The sequence below is a fragment of the Oratosquilla oratoria genome, chromosome 30 (genome assembly GCF_046742065.1).
Source record: "Oratosquilla oratoria isolate Oo_2021 chromosome 30, ASM4674206v1, whole genome shotgun sequence".
Lineage (NCBI taxonomy): Eukaryota > Metazoa > Arthropoda > Malacostraca > Stomatopoda > Squillidae > Oratosquilla > Oratosquilla oratoria.
In genome coordinates, this window is record NC_134806.1 from 45,248,461 (window position 1) to 45,260,960 (window position 12,500).

At 45.8% G+C, this 12,500-nt stretch overlaps 1 protein-coding gene across 1 annotated transcript in view; it reads right to left on the bottom strand.

Annotated features, from left to right (window-relative positions):
• LOC143041316 (uncharacterized) overlaps positions 1-12,500 on the bottom strand; it is a 52,890-nt gene that overhangs the window by 35,127 nt on the left and 5,263 nt on the right. Inside the window, exons 2-3 of the mRNA XM_076213138.1 lie at positions 2,411-5,067; positions 685-2,064 (exon numbers count right to left, since the gene is read on the bottom strand). Coding sequence (XP_076069253.1) covers positions 685-2,064; positions 2,411-3,913 — 2,883 coding nt within the window. The 5' untranslated portion in view covers positions 3,914-5,067. The remainder of the gene's footprint in view (positions 1-684; positions 2,065-2,410; positions 5,068-12,500) is intronic.

Genomic DNA, 12,500 nt, shown 5'->3' on the forward strand with positions numbered 1-12,500 from the left:
TCCCTCTCTCTCCATTTCCCTCTCTCTCGCTTTCTATCCTTCTCTCTTCCTCTCTCTCTCCCTACTCTCCCTCTCTCTCTCTCTCTCTCTCTCTCTCTCTCTCTCTCTCTCTCTCTCTATCTATCTATCCCTCTCTCTTCCTCTCTCTCTCTCCCTCTCCCTACTCTCCTTCTATTTCTTTCTCTCTCTCTTTCTCTCCCTATCTATCTATCTATCTGTCTCTCTCTTTCTCTTTATCCCTTCTGTCTCTGTCTCTCTCTCTTTTCCTCTCCCTCTCTCTCCCTCTTCCCACTCTCCTCCTATCTCTCTCCCTCCCCCTTTCTCTCTTGCTCTCTATCTCTCTGTCTCCCTCTCTCTCTCTCTTCACTGCTTTATTTGTATATTTTGATTAAAAGAAAAGTATATACTTCCTACTCATGCTGCTTAAAATTAATACAAAATTTTCAGGTGTTATATATGTACCCCTTTTGTATAATATTTCTACCCCCCAGAGGTGGTACTTTTAACATGGGTTGAGTGTTATTGAAGAACACCAGCCTGAAGAAGACTGTTATTGATCGGGAGGCGTTCTTCCTCTTGAATAAATAGATATATACAATAAATAAAAAATAATAAATAAAAAGATAGGTTGAGCTAAACTAAAGCATATAAAGTGGTAGAGGGGGGTCGATATTTTACACTTACTTTAGTGGTAAAGGGCGTGTTGGGAAACCGGTTGACCAATTGGTCCTTGGCGAGGTGCTTGAAGGAGATGGCGTCCCGCGTCCAAGTCCAAATTAGCTTGGGTTCGATGTTCCGCAGAAGTCGAGCCACCAAGGGCATGTCAAGGTCGCTCACCGTGAAGTCAGGGTCGTCCAGGGCAGAGGACGTCGTCGTTGTCGTCGTCGTCGTCGTCGTCGTCGTAGAAGACGCGTCTAATGCGGACGCATTTTCTGGCAACGCACCCTTCTCGGAATTGTCCTGATCGTTAGTGATTTTCTGCTCGTTATCGGATGGTTTGCCCTCATCAGGTCCGTTCTGTTCGCACTCACTCGAAGTTTTCACGTTACACACACTATCACACTCTGCCTCACCTGTGTTCGCCTGTTTGGTCACATCCCGTCGTATAATACGCACAGTTCCCTCCACTTCCGCGTCCTCAATAACGACGCTATCATTCTTAGAACTCGGAAATCCCGAAGAAGGTCCTCTACCCGCAGGTTCTTCGTCTTCTTCGTCGTCGTCACCGTCGGTAGTAGTCGTGGCAGTGCTCTTTCCGTTGACGAGACAAACAAGACCTTGTCGAATGTCCGAAGGGTTGATGCAGGAGGCGTCGAAGAAGGCGCTAGAGGGGGAACTCGTGGGGCAGGTGTCGCAGGCCTGCGTCCCTTCGGGAGGCGTCCTCCCCTGCTGGTGACCTGGGACCTTCATATGTTTCATTGTCCATTCGCTGATGATCGCCTCGAGGTCCTCCCCCCCTTCTGACGGAGGTGCTGGAGACGGGGTCGAGGGTGTGGGTGGCGGGGAGGACACGGCAGAAGGAGGCGGCGGCGATGGGGAGGTGGAGTAGGAAGGTAAGGATTCGTCCTGGGGGTGTAAAGGGTCAGTAGTGGCGCCGTGACTACAAGAATCATCCCAGCGGCAATCCTCCCTGGGCCCTCCGTCTCTCTTCCCTCCTTCCTCTTCGCCTTCGGTCTCCTGGTCTGGCGCTCCACTATCCATGGAAGACGCGGACTTGGCAGTGGTTTCTTCATTACGGGGGGATGACGAAGGTAAGGACGAGGGAGAAGGCGACCGTGGACTACTGACCGAATTGGCGTTGGTCGTTTTGACATTTTCGGTCCCTGTACTTTGAGATTCCTGTTGTTGTTGTTGCTGCTGCTGCTGCTGCTGTTGTTGTTGTTGTTGTTGTGCTAGGTATTGTTGTTGCAGCATTTGCTGATGTTGGGCCTGGGGGCAAAGGCAAGCATTGGGATGTGGATTGACGTAGGGAGTAACCGTGAGGACCTTCTCTAGCCAGCCTCTCTGACGAAGTCCTTGGCGAACTGCAGGGAAGTTACCCCACATGGAGAACACTTTACCTTCCTGTAAGGAGACCGTTTCCAATCAAAGAAAACTAGAAACACTTAAGGAAAACAATGCCAGTTTTAATTCAAGCCACATAAATTCACCTTATTCTGTTATGTTAGTGAAATGTACAAAGAACAAGGAAGGGAAACGGTTTAAGAACAACAGACTAGAAAGGAAACAGTGCCACTTTTAATCCAAGCCACATACATGCACCTCTGTCTGTTATGTTAGTGAAGTATACAAAGAACAGAGGAAAGAAATCGTTTGAGAGAGAGAAAAAGACAGAAACGCTAAAGGAAAACAATGCTAGTGAAATATACAAAGAAAGGGAGAGAGAAACGGAAACAAGATTCTCCCTTACCCGAATGGCTTTTTCGGCGTAAACTTTGGCTTTCCTGATCTGCTCGAAGGTCATGGGTGGAGACTTCAACAAAGAAGACTGGCCATTGGAGATGCGACGCCCCTGAATACCTCTACAGGGCGAGGGCGTCCCAAGGCCCACTTGGGAATCCGACGCAGGTCGCGGATGTCCTCCGTTGAGGCTCTTTAAGCGAGGTTTAGGCGAGACTGGTGGGTGATGATGACTCGGAGGATAAGTCAAAGTGCTCGGAGACATCTTCTTCGCTGGAGATAAAGAAGTCTCCTTGCGTCGTCTGGGTGAAGTGCCACTGGGAGGATTGGGAGAGATCCCTTTCCCTCGAATAGGAGAAGGGCTTCCCCCGGACCGAGAGGAGGACACTGTGAAGAGGCTGGTGGAAGCACTGACCGTCGTTATACTAGTCGTGGTGATGGTGTTGGAAGGCGAGGTGGAGGTCTTACCAAGGGAGTTACCAGCTTTACCACTCACGGATTCACACTTAGAACATGATGTGTTAGAAACTATGGTCCGCGGAACTTTTGATCTAGGATTCTGAGGACATGACTCTGGTCCTCCCCATTTCCCCCCGTCTTTCGTTTTCCCCCCTTTCCCTCGGTCCGACGAAGTCAAGGATCCCATGGGCGAGGCTGAGGACGAAACTTGAGGGCGAGCGTTAGCCTCGTGAAGAGCGCTCTCATACTTACTCTGCTTCAAAGAAAATTCTTCGGAGATCTTCTTGACGTGTTTGCGAACTGCTGTCGAGGGCCTAAAGTTCCCTTTGGACTTGAGACTCCGTCGATACTTTCGAGGAATGTTGTTCTTTGCCGAAGTCGTCGAAGTCTGGGGACCCGAAGCCGTCGCTTGAGCGATCCCGTCCTCCCTCGCGGGAGCATTCTTCACTCCCCCTTTCGCCACGGCGAGATTGTCCGGAAGTGGCGTCTTCCCGAAGGGTTCCTCCCTGAGGTCCCCATGCCGAACTTCGCTCGTCGAAGTCGAACAAGACTGGGAGAGCTCGTACTGGCCGCATGACGAAGTGCTCTTGTCAATAGGACCACCCGCCGACAACGCCGTCGTCGTCCCGACCGCCGCACATTCCTCACCGTCGTCGTTTATCGATCTCCCGTCCTGCGAATCGCCGAGGAAGGAACCTCGTGAAGATCCTAAAGTATCCAAAGACCCCAGAGAGTTTAAAGGCGCCCTTCGAGCCAAAGAGTGACTACGGTGAGCTAAGCTCCCGTTGCATTCTACCGATCCTCTGGAAGGTTTCAGGATTTGAATATGAACAGACTCCTGATGCCCAGGGCCCAAGGAGGTCCTGCAACCATGGGGTCCTGCCGAATTTCTCAAGGACTTCGAGACACTTAAGGGCGCTTTTAGAGGACCTGGAGGGATTCCTTGACCCTGGAGAGGACCGAGGGTCGTCCTCCCGACGCTGGCGCTCTCGGGCCTGGCCCTTGGGGTCTCCATCCTCATTCTCATGGCTTTCCCCGGCGAGTGAACCTTCATCTTGGCCCTTTAGCATTCTACCTCGTCGAGATCAGCGGACAACGCGCGTGGGACATCATTGTACCGCGCAGACTTGAGTTTCTTGTCGGCCCATCATTGCTCCGCGCAGTCTTTTTGTTGCTTCTCGGCTGATCATTGTCCCGCGCAGGCTTGTCTTGCTTGTAGGCCGATCATTGTCCCGCGCAGTCTTGTTTCACATAACGGCCCATCATTGCTCCGCAAAATCTCGTGTTCCTTCTCGTTCGAACGCACTCGACCTTTTCCATCGAGGCGATCCCCCGTCACCTAAGTCACGGAAAACCACATCATAGGTCGCCGGTCTAAGGAACCTCACAGATCCTGTCTCGAACATCTGGGGGAGCACCACGCCCCTCGAAGTCCCCCTTGGCTTCTTCATCGTCCTCGCGCACAAGGCATCATCGTTACCATGGTTACCAAAGACCGCCACTAACACTTAATGAACACAAAGACTTGGAATTTCTAAACCTGATGATATCAGTAACGAGACACTTCTATCAAATCACTCGATTTTTATTCTAGCCATGCACTTTGACTATTTCTATCATCTAATATCAACACATGCGAGCACGGTAGACTTTCTTTCCCTGTTTTCCATGATATGAAAACACTTGCCTTTCCCGTGTCGGATCTGCAGTGATCGATCATTCAAAACTCGACAGCATCCTTTTCACTTCACTTCCCACTTCCGTGACCGTCCCACTTCCCATCACTGTCACATCTCACGCCACTTCACGAACACTTCGGTGACCCTGAGAGCCCGTTTCCGGCTCTTCGCTCCCTCGAAGTCTTGGCGCCAGGCCTTTTGGTCAGCGTCCTTCCCCGCAGTCTCGCAGACGCCTGGCAACCGGAACCCCCTCCCTTGGCGCCAGTCTTCTTAGCCAGCGTCCTCCGTGAAGGTCCTTCGAAGTCTTGCAGACGCCTGACAGCCAGAACCCCCTCCCTTGGCGCCAGTCTTCTTAACCAGCGTCCTCCGTGAAGGTCCTTCGAAGTCTCGCAGTCGCCTGGCACCAGGAAACACCTCCCTTGGCGCCAGTCTTCGGCCAGTGTCTTCCAGGGAGGAGTCAGCAGAAGACGTAAGGAATGTAACCGTGGCTTCCGTTGCCGATCTCACTCACGAAGTACAGGAACCCTGTCTGCAAAAGGGAGGAGAAAAAGGCATGAGTACACAAGACTGGAGGAGACTGCAAGAGACCACAACCCCCATTACACTAGGCAGTTCCATGTCCCTTGCCACCCGTCATCCCAATCCACAAAACTATTTAATCTTTTCTTAAAACAACCAATTATTGTTCCAGCGCTCTCTAACTACATGGTTACTAAGTCTATTCCATTCGTTGACCACCTTGTTAGGTAAACCAGTTTTTGCCTCCTATTTCCTTCTTAAACCTCAATTTGTCCAATTTAAACCCATTACTACGAGTCCTAACCTGCTGTCTTAATATGATGACCTTGCCTCCTGCATCACCCTTCGTCCTTCCAGAGGTCCTTAAGCCTGTCTTCGTGCAAGTTAAGGTCCCTCTGTATGGTAAATTGCCAAACCCCTTTTGATCGTTCGCCTCTGTACTGATTCTAGTGAAATCAATATACATTCTATAGGACGGAGACCAAAACTGTAGCGCATAGTCAAGGCTGGGGGGGGGGGAGTCTAACTCTCCCCAGAATATCTGCAGAAGGAGGAAAAAAAAAATAATAATTATGAACGGAGGAGGGTCTGAGGGGAAGTTTACACGCGATGTAGTATAATTGCTTCTTATTGTCTGTCCGTCTTGGATTACATGTGTAGAGGCTTCATTGGACTAATCCAAAGGTTGAATTCTCAACATTTTTATCCCAGATCCCGCTCCCACGCCAAAAAAGGCTAAAATAATAATAATCTATCCATCCATATACCAAGAGCTTTTTCCCCCTTATAAGGGAGGTAGCCTCTCCCACACACGACCCTTCCCGCCCCCTCTCCCATCTTAGCTCCTCGTGGATGACGGGTCATCGCTGTACCCTCCCATCTGCCCTGGGTCAGAAGCAATGCAGCAAGGCACAGCACATTCATAGCGAGGCCGCTACACTTTTTCGACGACCCCCCCTACCCCCTACCCCCTCTCCGTTCCCTCATGAAATTATATAAGTTGAAAGAGCTGGCCATGAGCCCCCACCCCTAAATTCCTGCCATGGCTCCTACGCTGAGAACTATTTTTTATTTACTATATTTTTTATATATATTTATTTTCCACATCCGCGGTATAAAATAAGTTTTACTTTACATTTGTACAAGTACAACAACAATAGTAATAATAATAATGATAAAATAATAATGATGATAATAATAATAATAATAATGATAATAATAATAATAATAATAATAATAATAATAACAATAATAATAATGATAATTCCTCGACACTATATCGCAAACACTTTGGCAGATCGTTCACCGACGCAACCAGTTGCATGAAACCGATCGCGCGCACGCACACACACACACACACACACACACACACACACACACACACATACACACACCTCCCCGTACCCCCATATACAAGCACACCATACACTGACATACACATGCACACACACACACACACATGTATACATGCACACACATTTACACGGTTTCACCCCGCGAGCGGTTTCATGCAACTGGTTGCGTCGGTGTGTGAGTTGCCTAAGTGAGGGAATTGCAAGGCACTGAGGTCGCTTTCGACTCTGATGCTGCGAATTCGAACACCGAGAAGAAGAGTCACTTTGCTGGCAGCATTCTAGACTTCCCTAAGAACACCTCAACAATGTGTCTGACATTCTTAAAGATTTAGCTTCTTTTAGTTCGACGTTTAGCTTGTCGGTTACAATATATATATATATATTTATATATATATATATATATATATATCTATATATATATATATATATATATATATGTATGTATATATATATATATATGTATTTATATATATATATATATATATATATATATATATGTATGTATATATATATATATATATATATGGTAAAGTAATGTTGTAGCACATTAGTAAATTAAACTTTTTATTCCACCGTCGGAAAAGAGGACACTAATGTCGAAAGTTCTGTATATTTTGATCTTTAACTGTGATCCTTTTCAAGCAGAAGAGGATCACAGTTAGTGATCGAAATATACAGAACTCTCGACATTAGTATCTTCTTTTCCGACGGTGGGACAAAAAGATTGATATATATATATATACATACATATGTATATATATATATGTATATGTATATATATATATATATACATATATATGTGTGTGTGTGTGTGTGTGTGTGTGTGTGTATTGTAACCGAAGTCGTTCCTACTCAGATGAACTCGCAACAGTTGAGGGGAGCCCTAGAATCCATCATCCACTGCTACACAAAGGCCTCTTTCATACCATACCACGACGACTGCGCCAACATCTGCCACGTTACTCGTGCAATCTTCTCTGCCTCGTCTCTCCACTTTTTGCCTGGTCTCCCTCTCGCACGCTTCCCGTCTCGCGGCGTCCAGTCAGAAACTCACTCGCTCCATCGCTCATCGGTCGTGACCTGCCCAATTCCACTTCCTCTCTTTTACAAAAACCTTCACGTTAATATCTCTCACTCCAGTCTGCTCTCTTTCTCTCAACCAACTTGCTCTCTTTCTGTCTCTTTTTCAGTGTTATTACCATCATTGATCTCTCCATTCTCCTCTGAACCTCAGTCTCTCTCTCTCTCTCTCTCTCTCTCTCTCTTTTAAGAGAGGATCACTTTATGGATGGTGATGACCGGTGGTAAGGGACATGGAACTGCCTAGTGTAGGCCTTAGGGTCTCTTCCATTCTTATGTTTTTCTGTTCTGCTGCGAAGTAGGACGTGGAGATCGATGAAGGATTTTTCTTTTTGTTTTCCCTCCCCCTCCCCCGGAGTTCGAACGAGCGAAGGAGTGAAAAGAAAACGAGAAGTGGTCTTCCAGAAAATGGAAGACAAGTGCCAACGTGACTCATTCAACTTCCTCCTCCCCCCTCCCCCCCTCTTCCTCCTCTCCGACCACTCCACAAGAAGACAATGAAGTCTACTCCTCCTCCTCTTCCTCCTTCTCCTGCTCCTCCTTCTTCTTCTCTTCCTCCTCTTCTTCTCTTCCTCCTCTTCTCTCTCCCTCCTCCTTTTTTTCCTTCTTCCTCTCCTCCTCTTCCTCCTCCTCCTCCTGCTCCTCCTTCTTCTTCTCTTCCTCCTCCTCTCTCCCTCCTCCTTTTTCCTTCTTCCTCCCCTCCTCCTTCTCTCCCTCTCCATCCTCCCCTCCTCCTCCTCTTACCCTTCCTTCTCCCCCTCCTCCTCTTCCCCTCCTCTTACCCCTCCTCCTACTCCTCCCCCCTCTTTCTCCTCCACTTTCTTCCTCATTATTTCTTATTTAATCTTGCTGCGTGTGTTCTGTGGTTTGATAAACGCTTGATGATAAAAGAGTTTGTTGAAAGAACTGAAAAATATCGCCTGGGATAGCGTGGGACTTAATATTTCTTAATAGAGGAATTACTAGTAATGTAGCGTAATTATCATGAATCAGATGTATTGTATGTATGTTCATGTGCGTATGTACTCGTATATGCACCATTGACATGTGTATGTGCGTGTATTAGTGTGTATGAAATGTGGCATCACAGTGAAACACATTTCGAAAGGCCACGGATCGACGCGACGTGACGTCATCAAGCCAGCGTTTTGACGTCACGAGGCCAACCGTCGTCCGAAGGAAAAATGTCGATAATTTGAAAACTCGATAACTTTCAAAAGGGACAACTTTGCAAGGCTAAATCGGGTTTACAAGTTTATAAAACGAGGTCAATATCGTTCTGACTCAGATCTTTATTCACTTTCCTTTTGATGTTTTCTTTTTTTTTTATCAACAAGTGGCATAATAAAACAAACTTGAGAAACTTGACCTGGCCGAGTTATACTTACTTGATTATTTATTTATTTATTTATTTATTTACCTATCTATTTATTTATTCTTAGAAACTTAATCAGTGTTTAGTTTGAGATTTTATTTGTCGATATTTGTGCGATTATAATTTAAAGATAATTTTCTTACAAATCCACTACAATATTTCTTCTACATTTTTTTTCCAAAAAATTAAGTCTGTTGTTATTTACAGTATATGATACAGTGGACGAAGAAATATGAAAATTATTATAAATTACGGGAAATGAATAGTCAATAGGTTTTCAGTTATTAGTGATCATAGAACAAAAATTTAGCAAGGCAGGTCGGTTATTGATACATTGAACTAAGATTTATGAAAATAAATATTCTTTCAATTCTATTTCAGTTATTAGTGATCACTTTCAGTTTTGAATATGCATACATACACAAGTGGCTGTTTTCCCTTTATAAGGGAGGTAGCCAAAAAACAAAGGCATAAAATCCACTCCCACCCATTCCATCCCCCCATACTCCACTCCTATTCACCCCCTCCCTCCCTTTTTTCTTGGCTCCTCATGGATGACGGGTCATCCCTGCATCCTGCCCACTCCCCTGGGTCAGAAGCAATGCAGCAAGACACAGCACATCCACATCAAGGCCGTTTCATTTAATCGGTGACCCCTCCCTCTCCGTCCCCTCATGCAGAAAAAGAGATGACAAAGATAAATCCTTTTGAGCTGCGTCAAAATATCATTCACACATACCCCCCCCCCGTCCCACATCTCCCACCCACACCCTTCCATGCACCACAGTATCATCCATACACAACCATTCTCCATTCACCCCTATCTTCTGTCTTCTCCCTTCCTTCCCCTCTTTCCCAATGCCCCTTTTACCCCCATCCATCCACCTCATCCTTGGTCGCCCCCTCATGTTCACTCCTCCCAATACTCTTTCATCAACCTTATCTCCCAGCTCCCTTTCCACCCACGTTCTCCTCCTCACCTCCTCATTTCTCACTCTATCCAACCTAGTGACCCCTATCATACCTCTCAGGGACCCCATCTCAAACACATTCAAACTCCTTCTCTCTTCCTCTCTTATGTTCCATGTTTCTGCCCCGTGCAGTGCTGTCGGCACAATCACTCCTTCACACAATCTCCTCTTAGCATCCACTCCCAAATGTCTATTTCTCATTATACTTTTAATCCACCAAGGCATTTACTTACTTCTCTCAATCTACATTCTACCTCCACCTCCACTCCACCCTTTCCTGCCACATTCGCACCCAAGTATCTAAAACTATTCACTTCCTCCAGTCTCTCTCCCTTAATACTCACTTCCAATCTGCTGCCACATTCTCCTCATGTACATCTCATCACCTTACTTTTACCCACATTTATCTTCAACTTCCTTCTTTCGCACACCTTCCCAAACTCCGTCACTAACTTACTCAATCCCTCCTCTGGTCCTGCTACAAGCGCAGTGTCGTCAGCAAACAACTGGCTTATATCCCACTTTCTCCATTTTCTTTAACCATCTCCAATCCTTGGCCCATTACCCTTACGTTTGCATCTCACACCTTCCCATCCATGAATTAAATTGAACAGCCAAGGGGACATAACACATCCCTGACGAAGTCCCACCTTTACCTCAAACCCCTCACTCTCAATTTCTAGTCCTAGCACACGCTCTGCTACTCTCGTAAAAACTTTTGACTGCTCTTAACAGCTTTCCTCCTATCCCATATATATGCAATACCTCCCACAGCGCCTTCCTGTCTACCCTACCATAAGCCTTTTCCAAATTCATAAAAGCCCAAAAAACATCCTTAACCTTTTCTTAAAGCTTTCTCACATATATGTCTTACCACATAAATCTGATCTACGCAGCCTCTACCTGTCCTAAACCCTCACTGTTCCTCACCAAATATTCCCTCTGTTCCTCTCCTAATCCTCTCAATCAAGACCCTCTCATAAACATTCCCAACTACACTTATACTGATCCCTCTGAAACTACTACACTCACATTTGTCCCCTTTTCCCTTGTAAAATGGAACTATACAGGCACTCCTCCAGTCCTCCGGCACTCTACCCTCTCTTAACCAAACATTAAATAACCTCACCAGCCAGTCCACCATCACTGTACCTCCTTTTTTCAGACATTCTGCATGACATCCATCCAACCCACATACCTTACCTGCTCTCATAGCAAACACTCACACACGCCAAGAAACGTCAAAATAACACTCAAATACCTATATCACACACAAATACTCTCCTCTCTTCCTCCACAACCACCAAATACCAGCCTCCGGAAACATATTCATAACCGCATCACTCACTGGTCCATTAACACACTAAAAGACAACACACTGCTGCATGCCAGACCCCCTGATATCCACCCTTCTGAATCCTCTCTCCCACGAAAGGACAGAGTTCACCTGGCCAGGCTGTGATGCGGCCACCACCCAGCTCTTCTAAGCCACCAGAAGAGACTGGATGACTGCATTGTGGACAACTGACCAGAAGCCACTCACCCCATACTATTCAACACATAATGGAAGACTGCATTGTACACAACCACGCACGCAAACAACACAACGTACACTCTATAAAGGGTTTGTGGGAAAACCCCGTTCCGGCCGTGGCATTCCTTGGGGAGACGGGACTGCTCGGGCAGACAGTCTAGGGAACAACAACAACCTCCTCTCACCATCTTATCAACTGCCTTCACTTCATATTTCCTTATTTCTCCTCCATCTCCCTCACTCATCACTGTCATTTCTAGTGCTTCCCACCGCAACTACCTCTCCCTCCCTCTCCTCTTTCACATTGAGCAACTCTCTAAAATGCTCTACCCACCTTCCTCTCACTGCCTTCTCTTCCATTATCATCTCTCCATCTGCACCTTTTACCTTTTCTTCTCTACTTTATTCGCCTCCTCTTCCTCTTTTAATTTCTTTCCAAAACATCTTTTCATTACTTTCAAAATTTTCTGTCATACTCATACCCCATTTCACATCTGCTCTCCTCTTTGCTTCCATTATCTTATGCTTTACTTCTCTTTTCTTTGTACCTCTCATATGACTCCCTCGTCCTATTTTGTAACCAATCCGTGAAAGCTCGCTTCTTCTCTTCTACACCCTTCTTTGCTTCCTCATCCCACCACTCGCTACCCTTCCTTCTATTTCCTTCCGCCCTCCTTGTTCCACACACCATTTTTGCACAACTTATGACTCCCTTCTTGAACCATCCCCATCCCTCCTCCGCTCCTAGTTCTACTCTATCCTTCACTCCCTCCCACTCCTCTCTCAGCTTCTTCTTGTACTCCTTTTCTTTCTCATTTAAGTAGTTCACTCTAAGCACATCCCTATATAGAGATGAAATATTTATCTAATTATACATGTGTTTATTTTTATTTATTTATTTATTTATTTGTTCTTATCTACTTATTTCTTCGTAAATTGATTAATATTCTTGCTCTTTTATTTGTATTTATCTATTAATTAGTTTTATTTGTTTATGTATTTGTTTGTGTATTTTTGTATTTATGTATTTGTGTATTTATGTATTTTGTTTGTATCTATGTATTTGTTTGTTTAATCTCTTTATTTGTTTATTCATCTCAACAAATGTTTAGATTTATCTTTATGCTT